Raw genomic sequence first — 24,416 nt, forward strand, 5'->3', positions numbered from 1 at the left:
CAGATAAAAACATTAGGTCTTGAAAGATTAGTAATCTGCCCAAGAGAAGAACTACCTGCCATAATTAAGGAAAAGGAACAAGAAAGATGAAGAGAGAGTGTTTGTCTCCAAGCATAGAGTGGGGAATTCAAGAAGGAAAGAGGGGCTGGCATGTATCATCCTGATGTGTGGAATGGAGTTCCTGGAGAGGGAGGGACAAGGCTGGGAGGCTCTGAGAAGCCCCATGGTCAAGCCACAGGGAAGAAAGAGAAGGGGGAGGAACTCTGGAGTATTTTACCCTGATGTGACATAACCAGTGGGAAGAATCTGGCCCATGGAAACCATGACAGACTAGGATCATTTGATGACCTCAAAAAGACTACATTCATGCAAGATCCAAACTTTAGCTCACAAATAACTCCAGAGCCCAACAGATGGCCACCAGTGAAGCAGCTTCTATGTGAGTCACAAGACTAGCACCTATTCTTTGGTTGAAAGGGTAGAAAGAAAGAGGCTTGTGCTCCTCCTGCACTAATGTGAGGAATTGCCTCATTGGCTCTTCCTTTGTAAATAGCACTGATAAAAACAGAGTGCTATTTGGTAGGAACAGCTGGTCATGATCAGGTAGACATGCCATAAATTAATGAGATGGCTAGGTTGTTGAGTCAAAGGGCAGCTTCTCTGCCCTGTGCAGGAACCTGGCCACCACCTCCACGCAGCCAGCAGCACATGAGCCTGGGAGCCAGAATGTCAGTTAAGAACATGGATTCAAATACTACTCTACTACTTAGTACACGTTGTGATACAGGGCTAAGTTAGGTAACCTCCATATACCTCTTTTTCCTCTTCTGTTGTGAGGATTAAATGAAGTAATACAGGTAAAGCACTTAGAGACAAACCTTATCATTATGCTGTTATTACTGTTAGTGGTAGTAGTTATCCTGATAACTGGTATACTAGTAGCAGTAAATAGCAGTAGCAATTGTAGCAGATTTATATGGCATATACCAGTCTCCATGACAATCATGCCAATAATAGTGTCTTTATTGTTTCAGTAACCCTTCAATTAGAAAATCACTATAAGGTTATTTATATAACAAATCAAATGATCATGTCACTATTCTAACCCACTTTGTGACTACATGTTGCCTTGCTTAGACCTCTTACTCATTTCAAAACATGTTCTTCTTTTTAGAATAATGACATTCAGTCAAAAATAGTGTAGTATTTTAAAATGTAACAGTAGAAAAATTGGAAATGCTTTGCAGAACAAAATTATTCAAGGTGTTTCCAAAAGCTATTTAGCCTTCAAATTCCCATGGAAGAATATTTCCAAGAAATCTCTGAGTTCACACAGAGAGCCTAAATGATAGTGAGCACATTTTATAAATTGACAAAAACATGAAAACTATGCTTATCACTTTTAATTTCAGATTTTCCTCAGCGTTATAGTAGGAGCTTTAAATCTTGGCAATGCATCATCTTGTTTGGAAGCCTTTGCAACTGGGCGTGCAGCAGCCACCAGCATTTTTGAGACAATAGACCGGGTATGTAAAAGCCAAAGTTATTGTCATGGCAGATTTGGAGTATGTGGAGGAATGATCATCTGAGGAATTATTCTCCGTCTTCAAAATATGAGGAACTATCACAATGCCCTTAATTCAGCAGTACTTAATAAATGCTGTCATGAGCCAGACCCCATTCTAAATTGGGAGTGCAAGAATGAAATAGAATAAATAAGGCCCCTGCTCTCATATCATACTGGGAAACAGGCAATAAAGAAGTAAGCACATTCAAAGATAAGATAATATTAGACAGTGAGAAGTACAATGAAGGTAGTAAAAATAAATCAATGTAATAGTGATTGAGGTGGGGGAAGGAGTTTTTACACTGAGTGATGGTGACATCATCTCGAAGGAGGTAGTGTTTGAGCTGAGAACCAAAGGAGAGAGTCAGGCTTCAAGGGAGATAGGAAGAGGAGTGGGGCATGGAGGTGAGAGAAGGGAGGGTATTCATGGAGGAGAGATGTCAAGGCTGGAAAAGGGCTTGGTGAATGCAAGGAGCTAAAACAAGGTCTGTGTGACTGAGCAGAGTGAACAAGGAGCAGAGGCTGCAGGGATGGGCAGGAGGCATATCATGCAAAACTTTAAGGCCAAGTTTGTAAGACTGGATTATCTTCTAAATAGAGACAGAAAGTCTTTACGAGCTTCTAAAAGCCTGTGGTACCCAGGCTGGGATTTTCCTCAGTAAGCTACTGAAGCACACTGGAGGTCAAGCTAGAAAGTCAAAACCCAAGAACAGAACAGGGAAGATGGCCATATGTTGTTCTTCCCCTTTTCCTCTGTAAAAATGCCTGGGGCTAAGAGTCAGAAGCCCTGGAAATTCAGGGGCACTTCACGGGTCCCCTAAATCATAAGTATTAATGAGATCTATAACTTGCCTGAGGAAACTGCTCATCATCTAATCTGTTTTATATTTTGGGGTTTCATATGTTGGAGTACAGAGAGATGATTGAAAACCACATAGACATGTTGAGCTGTCCCAAGCGCACCTCATTCTGAGGGTTGTAATAGGCACAAATACAATGGTGAGCCAAAGAAGCCCTTCAAACTATTACAAAAACTTTTACAAAAAGGTATTTAAAAATTATTTCATTAACTTTTACTAGAAACCCAAGAACTAAAAAACAGATTATACTACAGCCCTGGACAGAGAGATGATGATGATTTCTGCAGCAGAGGGAAGAAGCTGACTACAAGTTTCTTGTAGCAGAAGGCCCTCACTCCTGCCTGTTAACTAGAATGGTTAAGCTCTAGATTAGACTCACTGCTGTCAACAACAGAGATGAAATCCAACATACCAACTAAAAGCTGAAAGTATTTGTAGACACCACTTGAGGACTTTCAGTTAGTTTTAATCGTTATCTGCAATAGAATCTCAAATGTAGAGTATCATTGGGCCCCAACTTGGCTGACTAATTGTGTGACCTTAGGTAAGATATTTAACCTCTCTGAGACTGCGCTACTTCCCCAAGTGAACAAATGGGCCTCTCCCCTGTCTAGCTAGGTCACAGGACAATTACATAAATGAGAAAACGTATAGAAGCACTTTGTACATTGCTTCCATGGTATCTTGATAATATAATAGTACATAATAATAGCAATACATTATATGCTGATATATTAATTATAAATCCATACTACATACCATATTATTGTATTGTTATTATATATTATCATATTGTAATATATCAATAAATAATGATATTAATTTAATTAAAGTGATATATATCATATATTGATCATGTATTTTCTACTAATTATATTTAATTTTATACTAATTACTTCATTATGTTTGGTTATATATTAGTATATTTTATATGTACTATATTAATTATAGTAAATTATAGTAACATAATATCTCATCTCACAATAAATGGTAGTATTACTGCTATTATTAATAAATATTTACTGTGGAAGCAACTTATCATTAGCAAATCTCTGCAATGTTTTTCCTGGGGTTCTGTCTTATGAGTAAATTCAAACCAAGATAGACAGTAAATGTGTAAAATATGTGTTGCTGTTATATCCTTTTTTTAAAAAAAATTTTTTTTGTTTTCTTTGTTTTTCTTTTGGTATTATTTATTTACAATTATATGCACAACATTATGGTTACTAGAGTTCCCCTATTATCAAGTCCCCCCACATACCCCATTACAGTCACTGTCCATCAGTGTAGTAAGATACTATAGAATCACTACTTGTCTTCTTTGTGTTATACTGCCTTCCCTGTGTCCTCCCTCTGCTACATTATGTGTGCTGATAGTAATACCCTTTTTACCCCTTCTCCCTCCCTTCCCACCCATCCTCCCCAGTCCCTTTCCTATTGGTAACTGTTAGTCCATTCTTGGGTTCTGTGATTCTGCTGCTGTTTTGTTCCTTCAGTTTTTGCTTTGCTCCTGCATTCCACAGATGAGGGAAATCATTTGATACTTGTGTTTCTCTGCCTGGCTTATTTCACTGAGCATAATACCCTCTAGCTCCATCCATGTTGTTGCAAGTGGTAGGATTTGTTTTCTTCTTATGCCTGAATAATATTCCTTTGTGTATATGTACCACATCTTCTATATCCATTCATCTACTGATGGACACAGGTTGCTTCCATTTCTTGCTTATTGTAAATAGTGTTGCAAAAATCATAGGGGTGCATGTGTCTTTTTGAAACTGGGCTCCTGCATTCCTAGGGTAAATTCCTAGGACTGGAATTCCTTGGTCAAATGGTATTTCTATTTTGAGTTTTTTGAGGAACCTCCAAACTGCTTTCCACAATGGTTGAACTAATTTACATTTATACCAGCAGTGTAGGAGGGGTCCCGTTTCTCTGCATCCTCGCCAACATTTGCTGTTGTTTGTCTTTTGGATGGTGGCCATCCTTACTGGTGTGAGGTGATATCTCATTGTGGTTTTAATTTGCATTTCTCTGATGATTAGCGATGTGGGGCATTATTTCATGTGCCTATTGGCCATCTGAATTTCTTCTTCTTTGAAGTGTCTGTCCAGATCCTCTGCCCATTTTTTAATTGGCTTATTTGCTTTTTCTTTGTTGAGGTGCATGAGCTCTTTATATAACTTGGGTGTCAACCCCTTATCAGATATGTCATTTATGAAAATATTCTCCCATACTGTAGGATGTCTTTTTGTTCTGCTGATGGTGTCCTTTGCTGTACAGAAGATTTTTAGCTTGATATAGTCCCACTTGTTCATTTTTGCCTTTGTTTCCCTTGCCTGGGGAGATATGTTCATGAAGAAGTCACATGTTTATGTCCATGAGATTTTTGCCTATGTTTTTTTCTAAGAGTTTTATGGTTTCATGACTTACATTCAGGTCTTTGATCCATTTTGAGTTTACTTTTGTGTATGGGGTTAGACAATAATCCAGTTTCATTCTCTTACTTGTAGCTGTCCAGTTTTGCCAACACCAGCTGTTGAAGGGGCTGTCATTTCCCCATTGTATATCCATGGCTCTGTTATCGTACATTAATTGCCCATATATGCTTGGGTTTATATCTGGGCTCTCTAGTCTGTTCCATTGGTCTATGGGTCTGTTCTTGTGCCAGTACCAAATTGTCTTGATTACTGTGGCTTTGTAGCAGAGCTTAAAGCAAGGGAGCAAAATTCTCCCTGCCTTATTCTTCCTTCTTAGGATTACTCTGGCAATTTGGGGTATTTTGCCATTCCCTATGAATCTTAAAACTATTTGTTCCAGTTCGTTGAAGAATGTTGTTGATATTTTGATAGGGTTTGTATTAAATCTGTAGATTACTTTAGACAGGATGGCCATTTTGACAATATTAATTCTTCCCATCATGTAATGAGTTTCCATTTGTTAGTGTCCTCTTTGATTTCTCTTAAGAGTGTCTTATAGTCTTTCATGTCCTTGGTTATGTTTATTCCTAGGTATTTTATTCTTTTTGATGCAATTGTGAATGGAATTGTTTTCCTGATTTCTCTTACTGTTAGTTCATCGTTAGTGTATAGGAATGCCACAGATTTCTGTGTATTAATTTTGTATGCTGCAACTTTGCTGAATTCAGATAGTAGTTGTAGTAGTTTTGGAATGGAGTCTTTAGGGTTTTTTTATGTACAATATCATGTCATCCACAAATAGTGTCAGTTTGACTTCTTCTTGACCAATCTGAATGCCTTGTATTTCTTTGTTTTGCCTAATTGCTATGGCTAGGATCTCCAGTACTATGTTGAATAACAGTGGGGAGAGTTGGCATCCCTGCCTTGTTCCCGATCTTAAAGGAAAAGCTTTCAGCTTCTTGCTGTTAAGAATGATGTTGGCTGTGGGTTTGTCATATATGGCCTTTATTATGTTGAGGTACATGCCCTGTATACCCATTTTGTTGAGAGTTTTTATCATGAATGGATGTTGAATTTTGTGAAAAGCTTTTTCTGCATCTATGGAAATGATCATGTGGGTTCTGTCCTTTTTGTTGATGTGGTGAATAACGTTGATAGGTTTTCTAATGTACCATCCTTGCATCCTTCTCTATATGTCTGATAAAATTCAGTGGTGAATCCATCTGGCCCTGGGGTTTTGTTCTTGGGTTCTTGGGTAGTTTTTTGATTACCCATTCAATTTCTTTGCTGGTAATTGGTCTGTTTAGATTTTCTGTTTCTTCCTTGGTCTGTCTTGGAAAGTGTTTTTCTAGGAAGTTGTCCATTTCTTCTAAGTTTTCCAGATGAATGATCTTTTTGATGTATTTTTCAATTTGGTTGCTAATGTTTTGTTTGTTATATCCCTTTTATATTCTACTCCAGAGACCTGTCATTGACTGCATGTCAGAAGATGGTTACAAATTGGATCAAGTTAATGGTGAAATTGAATTCCATAATGTGACCTTCCACTATCCTTCTAGACCAGAGGCAAAGGTAAGTGCCAATCTTATCCCCAGGAACAGCAGAATTTTCTTCTTTAATGGTTGATTTTCAGTGACACAAATTACCTGTTCTGAAGGATGACTCAGTTTCCAGGAAAAAGGACCAGCAGCACATTTCTCTAGAAGTATCCTAGTATGTTATTCTCAGGCAGCAAACCACATCCTCTGTGACAACAATAATGTGCAAGTCCCTCTCATAGGAACAGTCTGTCAGCACATTCAGATTAAGTAACTGTGTGGTGCTCTTTTGAAATGAGAGCCCTTTCACTGTGACCACAAGCTGAGGAAACTGCAAGGTACTCAGAACAGTTAAGAAGCACAACTGTGTCAACCAGCTGCTCAGAGACGTCAAAAGGCAGAACACTGAGTGGGCATGAAGTTGCAAAGGTGGGCTGCGGTCTGGAGCTTTTTTTGTACTCCCCATCTGTAGGTTCACAATGGTCCCAAGATCAGTCCTTGGAAGAAAGGTAGTCGTAGGATATCATGCTCGTGTGCCTTGTACTAGGTGATTGTCCAGGACACATGCTGAAGAAAATTAACTTCTCCTACTGAGCAAGTATCTTTAAAGGCAATTTACTCCATAGGAAAATTAAGATCTACTCTCCCTGAATGAATTTTCTTTGAAATGAGACTTATTCCTCATATTTAACAGATCTGCCCTTTCTTAGTATTTGTTACCCTCCATGCAACTAAATCCCATGCAACTTAATTCTGACACTACATACCTATAATGTAATGTACTGCAAAGTATATACACACATACATGCATACACACATATATCATACATATATATAATAGAACATAAGTACATATATATTCTGATTATATTTCTGAAGTATTTTTGTATTAATGTTATATACCACATGTGTATGTAAACATGAAGTATCATATATAAAAGTACTTTGTTAAATATAAATCACAAGGTAATACTCACTTAGTAAAGATTTCTGAATGGATGGCCAAAACCTTCTTTATAATATCTGTTCAGTACCAGCTTGTAATAGTTGTTCAACAAATATTGGTTGAATTGAAGCAGATTTACTTCATTTCTGTTTTATTTTCTATTCCCAATACCAAGTGTTTGCTTTAACAAAATCTTCTTACTTAGACTCATATATGTCTTTCATTCATACCATGAGGATGTGTTTAGCCTTGCTGGGCACCTCATTGTGGAGGGCTGTAATGATAAAAGGCACACTCTATGCCTGCCTTCCATGGGAGAGATTACAGGCCAATGTAGTCCAGTAAGTGAAAATGTATTTGCAAGCCTAACTCTCTAGTGTAAAATGAAAGACGTGTGAGGTTTTTTTGTCAAACAGAGGATCCCAAACCACCTTTACATAATAAGCACAAAATCACCACTGAGTTGGTGAAAATATCCAATATCTGGTTACAAATTAGCTTCTTGCTCTTCCTTTTCTGGACTTACCAGCATTCATTCTCTACTTTTAACAGTGCTTTGTACTTGGCAAACACACCGCAAATGTTTGTTAGGTAAAGTTATTCAAATAATATGTTTGCACACAATACAAATATATGACAAGTTAAAATTTGCAAATTGGTTTATTGTTAATCTTTGGTTGGTAAATTAGTATTTTATTTCTACCTTAATGACTGCCTTCCCTTAACTAAATTGGAATAGTCTCCTTGATGTGTCCCAGTACATCAGAGGTGTTTTAAATTAGCTTTTGGAACATACTATTAAAGTTGGCATGGTTTATTTACTTCAACAGTGTTAGTACACACCATTTTATTTGCTGGCTGCAGCTATTGGTTTATTAATAAATAACTTCCTAAATGCTAAAACCTCATCCTAGGCACTGTTTTCTAATGTGCTGGTTATTGATGAATATTGCTTTGCGGGTGTAAGTAAACACACAGTGTCCTCACAAAGCATCCTAACTTGTTGCCTAATTGCTGACAATCTGATCACTGTTTTTTACTCTTCTCTACAGATTTTAAATAACCTCAGCATGGTCATTAAATCAGGGGAAATGACAGCTTTGGTAGGACCCAGTGGAGCTGGGAAAAGCACAACCCTGCAGCTTATTCAGCGATTCTACGACCCCAGTGAAGGCATGGTGTGTGTCTTTCAGGAACCTCTCAATAGATGTGAATGGGAGAGTGCAAATGGTGATATGCAAAAGGTGGTATATTGGTCAAACACTACATACACTGAGACCATCCTGATGCACACATAGCTGACTTGATGATTTCTGACTGAACTGACTGGACTAATTCCCTGCATGGTGGCAATGTGTGATGAATAACTAGCACACCAGCTCAGTGACGTAACTGAACTTGCAGATACATTCAAAATAGTATCAGTGCCTTAGCAGTGATCTAACATTTCTGTTTATTTCTTTGTATTGTAACAAAATTGATACTGTTCTAATGTTTTCCAAATGTTAAGTATAGGAAAGCTTACCTAGCTAGAATGAAGAGGGAACAGCTTTTGATGACTGCTTCAAGAAATTTTACACAATTTCAAAAAGTACTTGGTCTTTTTTTCCTGTGTTTATTTGACTATGAACATAGATTGAAACTAAGAAAATAAATATTAAAAACTGTCATTTTAAAAATCACATGTCAATTACTTTATAAAAATGATTACTTATTTTCATAATGACACCCAAAGGTAAATATGACCATTTTACAAATAAGGAAGCAGAGTCAGAGAGATTGAGACTTTTCCCCAGTTTGAACTCAGGTTTATTGGATGCCAAAGTCTATGTTCTTTTCACACTCTCATAATCATTCTCTTCAACATTTCATTCATGCCTTGAATTAAATTCCTTTGATGATATATATTTTTTGTTATCATTAATCTACAATTACATGAAGAACATTATGTTTACTAGACTCCCCCCTTCACCAAGTCCTCCCCACAAACCCCATTACAATCACTGTCCATCAGTATAGTAAGATGCTGTAGTATCACTACTTGTCTTCTCTGTGTTGCACAGCCCTCCACATGCCTCCCCCTACATTATACATGCTAATCTTAATACCTCCTTTCTTCTTCCCCACCCTTATCCCTCCCTTCCCACCCATAATCCCCAGTCCCTTTCCCTTTGATAACTGTTAGTCCATTCTTGGGTTCTGGGATTCTGCTGCTGTTTTTTTCCTTCAGTTTTTCTTTGTTCTTATACTCATATGAGTGAAATCATTTGATGCTTGTCTTTCTCCACCTGGCTTATTTCACTGAGCATAATACCCTCTAGCTCCATCCATGTTGTTGCAAATGGTAGGATTTGTTTTCTTCTTATGGTTCAATAATATTCCATTGGGTGTATGTACCACATCTTCTTTTTTTAATTTTATTTTGGTATCATTAATCTACAATTACATGAAGGACATTATGTTTACTAGGCTCCCCCCTTCACCAAGTCCCCCCCATCCCTGTTCACAGTCACAACATAGTAAGATGCTGTAAAATCACTACTTGTCCTCTCTGTGTTGCACAGCCCTCCCCGTGCCCCCCCAATATACATGCTAATCATAATGCCCCCTTCTTTTTTTCCTGCCCTTATCTCTCCCTACCCACCCATCCCCCCCAGTCCCTTTACCTTTGGTAACTATTAGTCCATTCTTGGGTTCTGTGCTTCTGCTGCTGTTTTGTTCCTTCAGTTTTCTTTTGTTCTTATACTCCACATATGAGTGAAATCATTTGGTACTTGTCTTTCTTGGCTTGGCTTATTTTACTGAGTATAATACCCTCTAGCTCCATCCATGTTGTTGCGAATGGTAGGATCTGTGTTTTTCTTATGGCTGAGTAATATTCCATTGTGTATATGTACCACATCTTCTTTATCCATTCATCTACTGATGGACATTTAGGTTGCTTCCATATCTTGGCTATTGTAAATAGTGCAGTGATAAACATAGGGGTGAATCTGGCATTTTCAAATTGGAGTGCTGCATTCTTGGGGTAAATTCCTAGAAATGGAATTCCTGGGTCAAATGGTATTTCTATTATGAGCATTTTGAGGAACCTCCATACTGCTTTCCACAATGGTTGAACTAATTTGCATTCCCACCAGCAGTGTAGGAGGGTTCCCCTTTCTCCACAACCTCGCCAACATTTGTTGTTGTCTGTCTTTTGGATGGTAGCCATCCTTACTGGTGTGAGAAGATATCTCATTATGGTTTTAATTTGCATTTCTCTGATGACAAGCGATGTGGAGCATCTTTTCATGTGTCTGTTGGCCATCTGAATATCTTCTTTGGAGAAGTGTCTATTCAGCTCCTCTGCCCATTTTTTAATTGGATTATTTGCTTTTTGTTTGTTGAGGTGTGTGAGCTCTTTATATATTTTGGATGTCAACCCTTTATTGGATCTGTCATTTACGAATATATTCTCCCATACTGTAGGATACCTTATTGTTCTATTCATGGTGTCCTTTGCTGTACAGAAGCTTTTCAGCTTGATTTGTTCATTTTTTCATTCATTTCCCTTGCCCGGGGAGATATGTTCAAGAAGAGGTCACTCATGTTTATGTCTAAGAGATTTTTGCCTATGTTTTTTTCTGAGAGCTTTATGGTTTCATGACTTACATTCAAGTCTTTGATCCATTTCAAATTTACTTTTGTGTATGGGGTTAGACAGTGATCCAGTTTAATTCTCTTACATGTAGCTGTCCAGGTTTGCCAGCACCATCTGTTGAAAAGACTGTCATTTCCCCATTGTATGTTCATGGCCCCTTTGTCGAATATTAGTTGACCAAATATGTTTGGGTTAATGTTTGGAACCTCTATTCTGTTCCATTGGTCTGTGGCTCAGTTCTTGTGCCAGTAACAAATTGTCTTGATTACTGTGGCTTTGTAGTAGAGCTTGAAGTTGGGGAGTGAGATCCCCCCCACTTTATTCTTCCTTCACAGGATTGCTTTAGCTATTCAGGGTCTTTGGTGTTTCCATATGAATTTTTGAACTATTTGTTCCAGTTCATTGAAGAATGCTGTTGGTAGTTTGATAGGGATTGCATCAAATCTGTATATTGTTTTGGGCAGGATGGCCATTTTGATGATATTAATTCTTCCTAGCCAGGAGCATGGGATGAGTTTCCATTTGTTAGAGACCTGTTTGATTTCTCTTAAGAGTGTCTTATAGTTTTCAGGGTATAGGTCTTTCACTTCTTTGGTTAGGTTTATTCCTAGGTATTTTATTCTTTTTGATGCAATTGTGAATGGGATTTTTCTCCTGATGTCTCTTTCTATTGGTTCATTGTTAGTGTATAACAAAGCCACAGATTTCTGTGTGTTAATTTTGTATCCTGCAACTTTGCTGTATTCTGATATCAGTTCTAGTAGTTTTGGAGTGGAGTCTTTAGGGTTTCTTTTATGTACAGTATCATGTCATCTGCAAATAGTGATAGTTTAACTTCCTCTTTACCAATCTGGATTCCTTGTATTTTTTTGTTTTGTCTGATTGCTGTGACTAGGACCTCCAGTACTATGTTAAATAACAGTGGGGAGAGTGGGCATCCCTGTCTAGTTCCCGATCTCAGAGGAAAAGCTTTCAGCTTCTCACTGTTCAGTATGATGTTGGCTGTGGGTTTTTTCATAGATGGCCTTGATTATGTTGAGGTACTTGCCCTCTATACCCATTTTGTTGAAAGTTTTTATCATGAATGGATGTTGAATTTTATCGAATGCTTTTTCAGCATCTATGGAGATGATCATGTGGTTTTCATCCTTCTTTTTGTTGATGTGGTGGATGATGTTGATGGATTTTCGAATGTTGTACCATCCTTGCATCCCTGGGATGAATCTCACTTGGTCATGGTGTATGATCCTTTTGATGTATTTTTGAATTCGGTTTGCTAATATTTTGTTGAGTATTTTTGCATCTACATTCATCAGGGATATTGGTCTGTAGTTTTCTTTTTTGGTGGGGTCTTTGCCTGGTTTGGTATTAGGGTGAGGTTGGCTTCATAGAATGAGTTTGGGAGTATTCCCTCCTCTTCTATTTTTTGGAAACCTTGAAGGAGAATGGGTATTATGTCTTTTCTTTATGTGTGATAAAATTCCGAGGTAAATCCATCTGGTCGGGGTTTTGTTCTTGTGTAGTTTTTTGATTACTGCTTCAATTTCTTTGCTCATAATTGGTTTGTTTAAATTTTGTGTTTCTTCCTTGGTCAATCCTGGAAGGTTGTATTTTTCTAGGAAGTTGTCCATTTCTTCTAGGTTTTCCAGCTTCTTAGCATAAAGGTTTTCATTGTATTCTCTAATAATTATTTGTATTTCTGTGGGGTCTGTTGTGATTTTTCCTTTCTTGTTTCTGATTCTGTTGATGTGTGTTGATTCTCTTTGTCTCTTAATAAGTTTGGCCAGAGGATTATCTATTTTGTTTATTTTCTCGAAGAACCAGCTCTTGGTTTCATTGATTTTTTCAATTATTTTATTCTTCTCAATTTTATTTATTTCTTCTCTAATCTTTATTATGTCCATCCTTCTGCTGACTTTAGGCTTCATTTGTTCTTGTTTTTCCAATTTCAATAATTTTGATGTTAGACTATTCATTTGGGATTGTTCTTCCTTCTTTAAGTATGCCTGGATTGCTATATACTTTCCTCTTAAGACAGCTTTTACTGCATCCCACAGAAGTTGGGCTTTGTGTTGTTGTTGTCATTTGTTTCCATACATTCCTTGATATCTATTTTAGTTTGTTCATTGCTCCATTGATTATTTAGGAGCATGTTGTTAAGCCTCCATGTGTTTGTGAGCAGTTTTGTTTCTTTGTATAATTTATTTCTAATTTTATACCTTTGTGGTCTGAGAAGTTGGTTGGTAGAATTTCAATCTTTTTGAATTTACTGAGGCTCTTTTTGTGGCCTAGTATGTGGTCTATTGTGGAGAATGTTCCATGTGCACTTGAGAAGAATGTGTACCCTGTTGCTTTTGGGTGTAGAGTTCTATAGATGTATATTAGGTCCATCTGTTCTAGTGTGTTGTTCAGTGCCTCTGTGTCCTTACTTATTTTCTGTCTGGTGGATCTGTCCTTCGGACTGAGTGGTGTATTGAAGTGTCCTAGAATGAATGCATTGCAATCTATTTCCTCCTTTAGTTCTGTTAATATTTGTTTCAGGTATGTTGGTGCTCCTGTATTGGGTGCATATATATTTATAATGGTTATATCCTCTTGTTGGACTGAGCCCTTTATCATTATATAATGTCCTTCTTTATCTCTTGTTACTTTCTTTGTTTTGAAGTCTATTTTGTCTGATACTAGTATTGCAACACCTGCTTTTTTCTCTCTGTTGTTTGCATGAAATATCTTTCTCCATCCCTTGACTTTTAATCTGTGCATGTCTTTGGGTTTGAAGTGAGTCTTTTGTTAGCAGCATATAGATGGGTCTTGCTTTTTTATCCATTCTATTACTCTGTGTCTTTTGATTGGTGCATTCAGTCCATTTACATTTAGGGTGATTATTGAAAAATATGTACTTACTGCCATTGCAGGCTTTAGATTCATGGTTACCAAAGGTTCAAGGTTAGCTTCTTTTGTATCTTACTGCCTAACTTAGCTCACTTATTGAGCTGTTATATACACTGTCTGGAGATTCTTTTCTTCTCTCACTTCTTATTCCTCCTCCTCCATTCTTTATATGTTGGTTGTTTTATTCTGTGCTCTTTAGTGTTTCCTTTAACTGCTTTTAGTGGGTAGTTGATTTTATTTTTTGCCTTTAGTTAGTATTTGGTTGGTCTGCTTTCTTTGCTGTGATTTTATTTTCTCTGGTGACATCTGTTTAGTCTTAGGAGTGCTCCCATCTAGAGCAGTCCCTCTAAAATACCCTGTAGATGTGGTTTGGGGGAGGCAAATTCCCTCAGCTTTTGCTTGTCTGGGAATTGCTTAATCCCTCCTTCATATTTAAATGATAATCGTGCTAGATACAGTATTCTTGGTTCAAGGTCCTTCTGTTTCATTGCATTAAATACATCATGCCATTCTCTTCTGTCCTGTAAGCTTTCTGTTGAGAAGTCTGATGATAGCCTGATGGGTTCTCCTTTGTAGGTGACCTTTTTGATCTCTCTAGCTGCCTTTAAAACTTTGTCCTTGTCCTTGATCTTTGCCATTTTGATTATTATGTGTCTTTGTGATGTCCTACTTGGGTCCCTTCTGTTGGGGGTTCTGTGCTTCTGTCATCTGATCGATTATTTCCTTTCCCAGTTTGGGGCAGTTTTCAGCAATTATTTCTTCAGATACCCTTTCTATCCCTTTTTCTCTCTCTTCTTCTTCTGGTACCCCTATAATGCTGATATTGTTCCATTTGGATTGGTCACACAGTTCTCTTAATATTGTTTCATTCCTGGAGATCCTTTCATCTCTCTCTGCGTCAGCTTCTCTGCATTCCTGTTCTCTGATTTCTATTCCATTAACGGCCTCTTGCACCTCATCCAGTTGGCTCTTAAGTCCTTCCAGAGATTGTTACATTGTTTCATTTCTGTAATCTCCCTCCGGACATCATCCCTTAGCTCTTGCATATTTCTCTGAAGATCCATCAGCATGGTTATGACCTTTATTTTGAATTATTTTTCAGGGAGATTGGTTAGGTCTATCTCCCCAGATTCCTTTTCAGGGGAGACTGTCTGGGTTAATCTGGTCTTTATCAAATTCTTCTGCCTTTTTTATGGCGATAGAGGTAGTTGTGCGGAGCTGGTGCATGTGTCTGCTGGGAGAACGTCCCTTCTTGCTAGTTGTGGCCTTCCTCTCCTGGGAGAACAGCGACCCCTAGTAGCTTGTGTTGGGTAGCTGTGCGCAGATGGGGCTTCTGATTCGTGCCCGGCCACTGTGGAGTTAAGCTCTGTGGTTGCTGTGGGTGTGGCCTCTGCCACTATGACAGAGTCGCTGTGGAAGGGGAATGAGTGGGAGGCTGTTTATCACCATGAGTGGCCTCTGAGCTGCACTGCTGCCCCGGAGGTTGGGGTGCCCGGAGTTCCCTGGGATTCCCAGTTACTGGGCTGATTGTGCTGGGGTGCTTCTGTCCAGCTGTGGGGTCCCTGTCCCTTTAAGACTTCAAAAAGCACTTGCTTTTCTTTGTCTCAGGGGTGCCCACTGCGGGGACCCACTCACAGGTCTTACTGTCCTGCTTCGCTAGTATCCAGCACCCCATGCACTGTGTCTGCACTCTGGTGTGGATGGCTAGGGCTGGGTGTTCAGCAGTCCTGGGCTCCTTCTCCCTCCCGCTCTGCCTACTCTCCTCCCTCTGGGAGCTGGGTTGAGGGGCGCTCAGGTCCCGATGGGCCGCGGCTTGTATCTTACCCCCTTCACGAGGCGCTGGGTTCTCGCAGGTGTGGATGTAGCCTGGCTGTTGTCCTGTGTCTTCTGGTCTCTCTTTTAGGAATAGTTGTATTTGTTGTATTTTCAAAAATATATATGGTTTTGGGAGGAGATTTCTGCTGCTCTACTCATGCCGCCATCTTAGCTTCACCTCCTTTGATTATATTTTAAATAGCTTCTTCAGTGCAATGAGTTCTCTGTAATGCATCTACTGTTACATTGACATGGCAAATATAATGAATTTTCCTTTGTCACAGATATTTCATTACCTGATATTCTTTCCTACATATCAGCATAACCATACTCTGAATATATGGAAATCATGTTTTCTTGATGTAAGATTTTTATGCTTTTGCTAATAGTGATTTTTATTTGATATTCCCCCTTACATTTTCAATGGGTTTTGAACAGCAAAGTGCTAATTGATAAATCTGGCCAGAAAATAAAGTTTAATATAAAACATATATACAAGATAGAGATCAGTGCTTATTTTCATTGTATATTTTAAAGTTCATTGAAAATTTTGAAGTCATGAGTCAAAAGATAAAAATATTCAAAGTATGGTCAATAACTGAGTCTACTCTTTAATGAGAAATTAAAAACCTTTCCATTATTGGACAAACTGTGTTAAATTAAGTGACCTTTCCATCATTTATGTTTCTACACTGAAATATATACACCAATTATATACTGTTACCCTTATATAAACATCCACACTCTAAGAGGAATTGTTTCTGTTACATTCTTGTCAGTCTCTAATTTTATTCCCTGTAGATCAAGTACATCTTAGTATTATGATTCAGAACACTGAAGGATTCCAAGAGATGTGATGTTGTGCTCATGTTCTCTAGGTGACTTTGGATGGCCATGACATTCGATCTCTTAATATTCAGTGGCTTAGAGCTCAGATTGGGATAGTGGAGCAAGAGCCCGTTTTGTTCTCCACCACCATTGCAGAGAATATTCGGTATGGCAAAGAAGATGCAACAATGGAAGATATAGTCCAAGCTGCCAAGACAGCCAATGCCTACGGCTTCATCATGAGCCTGCCCCAGGTACCCAAGACTCTCATTTCAGAATGAAACCCAGAAGTCATAAAAGGAAAAAAAAAAGTCACACAGTACTATCATTTCCTTTCACATGAATCCTAAATAATTAAATTCTTAATGTTCTGTTTCGTTTCATGTGCACCTAGAAATACACCACAAGTGTTCCCCTTTGTCTGAAAACATGTTATTACACATTAAAAATCTACCAACTGGGGAACTTTCTTTTAAAAGCTCCTTTTGGCATAGATATAATCTCCTTATTTCATCTATTAAACATTTGTCCAAGCAGATGATAAATTTGTTATATGGCAATAACTTGTACAATGCTCTTTTGATGTCTACTATTATCAGTGTAGACAATTTTTTTCTTTAATTTCTTTGTGCTTAGGCAGTTAATATAGCATCCTCAATACTATATCTGACATATTCTCATTTATCCCCTCATTTATCTTCATTTTGAAAACAATGACAACAAAAACCAACTCCATATTAATATACTTATATGGATTTTGTGGCCAATGGTCTGCTAAGTCATTACTAGATGACTTACTAGATAAAATATTACCAGATAAAATCCATATAGTCTTTTACCATGCACTGTTCTAAAGACTTTTTATCTATTAACTCATCTACCCTCACAGCCCTCCTTGTCAATTAGCTGCTACTATTATCCCCATGTATAGATGGAGAACTGGGATTTTGGTCAAATAACTTGCTCAAGACAAGAGAGAAATGGTTCCCATTCAGCTGGTCTAGCTCCAATGTCTGCACTCTAGAATAATTCCTACTTGGTCTTCTAAGTTAACTATATGAATAGGATTGCAGCTGAGAACATGATGTAGTCTGGTGGTTAAAAGAGTATGAAACTTAGAAACAGAATGCCTCCATACAGATTCCAGTTTCTCCACAAGCAAACTTTATGAACTTGGGCAACCCTTAACCCCAGCATTTCCTTTTCCAGGAGAACCGCCTCATTGTGAGATTCCAATATAATGCTAGGCATGCAAGGTACTCAACTATTTGGTTGATGGTAATGATTATAAAGCTAGTTTGATCTTTCACTAACAATATAAAGATAGCTTTAGCACTGTGTTTTTCTATGCTGTCTAGTAAGAGAAAAGAAACCAGGATTTGGTAAATGCTTTAATCCTCCAAGATGGATTTTCAAGACCCTGATCAACTTTTATTTTGGTGTAAATATTTTATCTGAAGTTGAGCAAAAGAGGAAAAATTTATACAGCCCCATGAGCCTGGGAATGAAAGAAAGCATAAATCTTCCACACAAATATTGACTAGACAGTAATCTGTTTGGGGAAAGGATGATTTTCTTAGAGTGAAGTTGGACCTGTAAAAAGTCTTGCTTGAGGAGGAAGCTAGAAAATACCTCATAATGGGTCACTGTTGGGAGCCATCAAATTCTTCCTCTTCATTACTGATGTCACCTTTTCCCAGCAATTTGACACTCTTGTTGGAGAAGGAGGAAGCCAGATGAGTGGTGGCCAGAAACAAAGAGTAGCCATTGCTAGAGCCCTTGTCCGAAACCCCAAGATCCTGCTTCTGGACATGGCCACCTCAGCACTGGACAATGAGAGCGAAGCCATGGTACAAGAGGCACTGAGTGAGGTTTGTTGGAAGTCTGACTTCATTTTACAGGTCTGCGTGGAAATGCTCATGCTGCTGTAGGAAAGGCAGCTCATTGAGAAAGGAGAGAAAGAGGGAGAGAGAGACAGAGATGGAATGAAGGTGGGGGGAGAAGAGGGAGACTACATGGGTCAGTGTATCTAGTCTGAATGTTCAGGACATAGTGGCTGACTACAAAGTCCCTCACAGTTGAATAGAAGTATTCTAAACACTGTGCATGTAAAATTTAATAGGTAAACTAGTTAAGTCTAACTTATATTTGACTTTAAAATTTTCTCTTTTTATTTTTAGCTGTTGATTAACAGCAGTAACTGGTGATATTTATGGCTGTGAGAAAGTGTGTTGGCCTTTTCTAATGTCTGCACAGTTTATTTAAGGATTTTCCCAATGACCAAGGCTCTGACTTGTTTGTGGATTCAAATGTCAATGTCAGCTCTGTTTTCCAGTCTTGTTTAATGGTGCACTGTACGTTTTTGCAGATTCAGCATGGACATGCAATCATTTCAGTCGCTCACCGCCTATCCACAGTCAGAGCTGCAGATGTCATTATTGGTTTTGAACATGGAACAGCAGTGGAAAGAGGCACCCATGAAGAACTGTTAGAAAGAAAAGGAGTTTACTTCACTCTGGTGACTTTGCAAAGTCAAGGAGATCGAGCCCTTGGTGAAGAGGACATAAAAGGCAAGTGCCTTTTCCATTGTGCTTGAACATTATACTAAATAGTTCACATATATAATGTTATATGGATTTCCATGCATTTTAATGTACACTGCCTTATCTGTTCTCCCCAAAGCCCTTGGAAGCATAATATAGATGACAAAGGAAAGAACAAAAGCTCAGAGGTTCAGTTACTTGATATAATCCAGGTTTTCTGTGGAAGAACTTTCATCACCAGCCCCTCCATACCCCACACTTTGCAAATAGTAGAAACTTCCAAAGTGTCCTGCACATAGTAGGAGCTCTATTCCTATTGGTTAAGTGAATTAATTGATGGCTAAAAAGTGTTATGCTTATTTTCACTAGTGTAGATAGATTCTTTAGGCCCTAGTGAATCTTCTCTTTTTCAGTCTGAACTTTCAGATTTGATGATTTATCTCAACCTACATTAACCATGACTCCAAACTTTCTCTACCATATCACATCTCAATTTGTGAACTCCACTGACTTATAAAAGATTTTTTAAAATTTGGCATATCAATCATAGAAGCCACTTCTAGTGGGCTTCCTGTAAGTGTTTTATGATTCATGCTATAGGATATCTATTTCTGTGGTTATAACACATAGTATAAATTCCATACAGTATAAAGGCTCCATTCTGCTGAGTATTCTGCAATTTTTTGTTATAATGTAGGACAAGTGCTAAGTTTATTTATTGCAATAAAGTTAATAGAATATTTTATCATCAGACATAGTAATGATGTTAGGCAAACATAAATAATTTTATTTTGATATTGTTCTGCTTATGTATACATTAATGAATCATTCATGTGGTATTGAATAGGAAAAGGTGAAACTGAAGGTGCCTTACTGGACAGCAGACAGACCTTTAGCAGAGGGAGTTACCAGTCTAGTTTAAGGTAAGCTCAAGCCATGGGGCAGATTTTAAAGTTTTCAGATATTCTTAAGGAGCTCTCTGCAGCTATGATCCTCAGGCAATATCTCAGGTACAACTAGGAAGGCCCTAAGCATAACCTCAGGTCTTGTGTAATATGAACATGCAAATGAATCCTCTCCTGCTGTATTGTCATTTCTGTTTCCAATTTATGGAGATATTTTAACTTTGGCTTCTCATCTTACTGGATCATTATAGAGATGCTCTATATTTGAAATGTTGTTAATTAAGCTGAGAAAGGGGATTTTTAAACAAATTTGTGTTTAGTCTTGTCAACCAAAGCTAACTGTGGTATAAAACATTATCTCAAATGGATAATGCCTTTAGCCTCTCCACTCTTTAACCCACTGAGCTGCAACTGCATTAAAAACCTTTCTGCTCCCAAAGTAAACCATCCAAAGTCAAAGCATTCCTTAACCAGATGAAACAAGAAATGTATTTGGAGCATTTAAAGATAATTTTCTTAAACACCAACTATTTATTTTTCTATGACTATATGGATAATTATTTTCAAACATATTTTTGGAGTATGCTTCAAGCAAGACTATAAATTTTAATCTTTTGTCCTGGTCTCAGAGTTCCAATAAAGTAGTTCCTTTAATGTTAAAAGTCTGTGTATTAAAAATAATTCTGCCCAGGATTATCTGATTATACTCATTAAAATGTTATTCAAGACTCTTTTTTTTTCAAGTCAGAAGACTTTTAGGCAATGGGCTGGCAGCATATTTCTCTACCATTGCTCTTTCCATTTCTAGGAAATTTAATTCAAGGCTATGCTCTAAGAAAAGTTTCATTTAAAGGATTTGCTCATTCATTTGCTAATTGTTTATTGAAAACTGGTTAATGAGGGAAATAAAATATTTAGGTAACAACTCCAAGTAGTTCAAACACAAATTTACTTATACTTAATATTCAAAGAACAGTTCACTGAACTCATGCTTGTAGTTTTTATTTTTCTTTTTTAGAAGAAGTCTATTTAGAAATATTTTAAGAAATGCTAGTTTTATTGAATTTGTTGAATTTGGAAAAATGATAAAGCAATAGCTTCAAATTACTCTATAATATAAAAGCTACAAATGTTGCCACAATGATTAGGCAATCTTTATATACATCTGGCATTACATTTAACCATATTTTTCTGATTGGAAGAAAAAAATAAATTATAAGGGTCATTAGAATTACAACCTGAAGATACCAATAAACTTCTTAAACACAGAGAATGACTGGGCATCTCCTCTGATCACTAGGTTAAAGGTTGCAAAGAGGAAGTGTATCTCATGGTCATGCCAAGATAATAATAAGTGTTTTCTTAATTCTTCAGGTGAACAAATTCTACCTGCTCTATCTAAGTAGTTTACTTACAGTTCATTATCAGGACCAGATAATCATTTCTAATACAAATAGTTCCTATTCAGCTATTTGTTCTCACAAATTTTAGTGACTAAGATGAGAAATCCATATGTACAGTCTATACACAGGGAGTAGCTAATACTTCCTGCAGAGAAAAATTTGTAAGTTTGAATAAGAAAGTCAGTTAAAAATATCTCATTGTGTATGCTGACAGATTTTTTTTTTAAATATGCTCAAGTGAAATGTTAATTTGTATCTTATTTCATTGGCTTTGGTTTTTCTGACGGCTAAGTCCCTCTTTAGTAATATATTTAAGTTCAAGAACAATTTAATGTATAACAATAACTAATTTCCTAAATGCTAATGCTGAGAGAGACAGCATTTATTCCCCAAATTAGCTGTTTTTAATTGCAGTGAGAAGTGATACATGGTTTCTGAAAAAGGGAGTGGAAGATGTACATTTCTGAAAAGGGATGTGATAGAATTCTAACTCTAGTGTTTATGGGACTGCTTGGGCACGACAGGTGGAATGGCTTGGGGAATAGGGAGAGAAGGAAAGACTCAAGAAATATGAAAGTAGAAATCCAAGGGTACAAGAATATAGGTCTTCTTGCCTCAGAACCAGGAGGCAGTCAAATGTATTTTGATACCTTCTCCTTCTCTGCAGACTCGTACTATGACTTCTAATGCTGTGGGTTTCTTTTGAGGCCCGTGACCTTAAACCTCAACCCTGTCATGCATTCTGCTCTCTCCAGTTAACACATACCTATTCTTCACACCTTCTGGAAAAGATGTCTTGATCTTAGTTATCTAACCCAAAGAAAGAACTCCATTGCTGTAGTTTCATCAGGTGGGAGAGAATCGAGGTGTCCCAGAGGGCAGTGTGGTAGCAGGAAATTGGGGTGAGGAGTGGTTTCATGGCTGATCATAATGAGACTTGGCAAGAGTTTGAATGTGCAAGAGCAAGGAAGAGGAAGGACTTAAGATGCATGTACCTTGTTGAACCTGGTGACTAAGAGGATGGTGGTGCTATCAACAAAATATGGAAACAAATTAGAGTAATTAAATTGATGTCACTACTCCCTTCTCAAGATGGGTAAATGAGCAGGTATAATAGGTGGGCATCCCCCTGATACTGGTTTTAGTCTAATTTCACCTGGATATGAATGAGACTTGTGAATGGTTCTGTCTGGATTGCACTAAAACAATTGATGTAGGTCTCCACATTTCCAATATCTCTCTTTATGCAATATTACTTAAAACCTAACTCAGCCTGGTCTAATCAGTTTACATAAAAATCCAAGGATGCTTTGGCTTCAGGCAAGACTGGGGCTTCAGTGATGTGTCCAAGATGCATACAGTGTTTCTCTCTTTCCTTATGGCTCTACTTTTTTTCACTGTTTGCTTCATGATTCAAGAAGTTTCTTTCCTTAAGGGTCTTAACATAATTACCAGCAGCTATTGGCACTACATACTTTCAAGTTTAACCTACAGGAAAGTAGGAGTCTCTTTCCCAGAAATCTCAGGAAAAAACAAAACCTGAACCAATTGCTTGCTCTGTCTATCCTATACTGAGTATATGTGATTAGCAACCCTGGTCTCTCTTGTATCCATGCTGCAAACTCTTAATCAGAAATGCTTTTCCCTTTCACCTACAAATATCCAGATCCTTCCTTGGCTACCTCTTCCATGAAGCCATTCTTGGTAACACCTGCCATGCATTTCCTTTTCCTTAAAATTTTTATACTCTTTTCCTAGCCTTAGAGCACTTACCACATTTTTCCTTACATTAGAGTTGGGTACATGTTTCTTTTCTACAAGATTTTAAGCCCTTTGAGGGAGAAGTCTGTGACTGACCAGTCTTTGTAACCCCACAGTACTGGTATTGTTCTGCATGATATAGTGCCCATAAGCTTCTTATGAATGAATAAATGAACACATAAAGATAAATTACATTTCAATAAGATATTTTCTAACTAAATGTATTGCTAGGGGTGGTACATAGCTGGAGAAAATGTCACTAGGGGCCCAACTCTCTCCTACTAGCACATTTGTATGCAGTACCTGAAATCCAGGTGGCCTTACACTAAAGCAAACATCAGGGATAGCCTGGGGAGAGGGAGAGAAAGAGAGAGATCAAAACTAAGCCTACAACCAAAGGGAGGTAAAGGCAATGGGTCATTGCCATGTTAGCAATTAGCAGAAACATGTAGATTTAGAATGGATTTGATTCTTGGGTCTTTTTTGTTGGACTAGTGGGAGAGCTTTGCTCTCCCATTTCTCCCTCCTTGGGTACACTCTGAATCAGAGTCTAGCTTGGAGCCCAGAGCAGCTGTCCTGATTAGTTCTGCCCTTAGACTAGCTCTGTCAAACCTAACCAGGAAGCTCCCTTTCTGGGTTGCCATGTGACTCACCACACATTTCTGTTTATTTGACACATATGATACAGGCTTGAAACCTGTTCCAACCTGCCCATAATCTACATAATTTTTCATTTTTCCATTTATTTACAGAGCTTCCATCCGGCAACAATCCAAGTCTCAACTCTCCTACCTAGTACATGAAGCTCCATTAGCTGTTGTAGATCATACGTCTACTTATGAAGAAGGTGGAAAGGTAGTTGATGGGGGAATGGAAGAAGTCTCTCCTGGGCATGCTTGTATGAGTTGTCAAAGTGTACATCTAGTAATTCACTAACTCTAGCTAAACAGGACAACCCATTAGGACTTGATGAAAACTCTCAATGTCTCGCACTATTTTAAGGGAACACAGGTACGTTACTTTTTTTTTTTTTTTAATAATTATTTTTTTATTGAAGGGGTAGTTGACGCACAGTATTACATTACATTAGTTTCAAGTGTACAACACAGTGGTAGAACATTTATATACACAATTCGAGGTTCCAGCTATCACCCTACCAAGCTGTTACATTATCTTGACTATATTCCTTATGCTATACATTACATCCCGGTTACTTATTTATTTTACCATTGGAAGTCTGTCCTTTTTTTTTTTTTTGTGAGGGCATCTCTCATATTTATTGATCAAATGATTGTTAA

At 37.7% G+C, this 24,416-nt stretch overlaps 1 protein-coding gene across 10 annotated transcripts in view; it reads left to right on the forward strand.

Moving 5' to 3' along the window:
• Nucleotides 1-24,416, forward strand: part of ABCB11 (ATP binding cassette subfamily B member 11) — a 206,389-nt gene that overhangs the window by 127,399 nt on the left and 54,574 nt on the right. For 8 of the 10 annotated variants that reach the window (XM_057503940.1, XM_057503944.1, XM_057503941.1 and 5 more), the window contains 8 exons: nt 1,413-1,526; nt 6,306-6,416; nt 8,381-8,506; nt 16,557-16,760; nt 18,207-18,377; nt 18,875-19,076; nt 19,897-19,972; nt 23,871-23,973. In XM_057503940.1, the coding sequence (XP_057359923.1) occupies nt 1,413-1,526; nt 6,306-6,416; nt 8,381-8,506; nt 16,557-16,760; nt 18,207-18,377; nt 18,875-19,076; nt 19,897-19,972; nt 23,871-23,973 (1,107 nt within the window). Of the gene's footprint in view, nt 1-1,412; nt 1,527-2,205; nt 2,226-6,305; nt 6,417-8,380; nt 8,507-16,556; nt 16,761-18,206; nt 18,378-18,874; nt 19,077-19,896; nt 19,973-23,870; nt 23,974-24,416 lie in introns of those variants that run through there. The other 2 variants (XM_057503949.1, XM_057503947.1) reach the window with 2 other exon arrangements.

The sequence above is a fragment of the Manis pentadactyla genome, chromosome 6 (genome assembly GCF_030020395.1).
Source record: "Manis pentadactyla isolate mManPen7 chromosome 6, mManPen7.hap1, whole genome shotgun sequence".
Lineage (NCBI taxonomy): Eukaryota > Metazoa > Chordata > Mammalia > Pholidota > Manidae > Manis > Manis pentadactyla.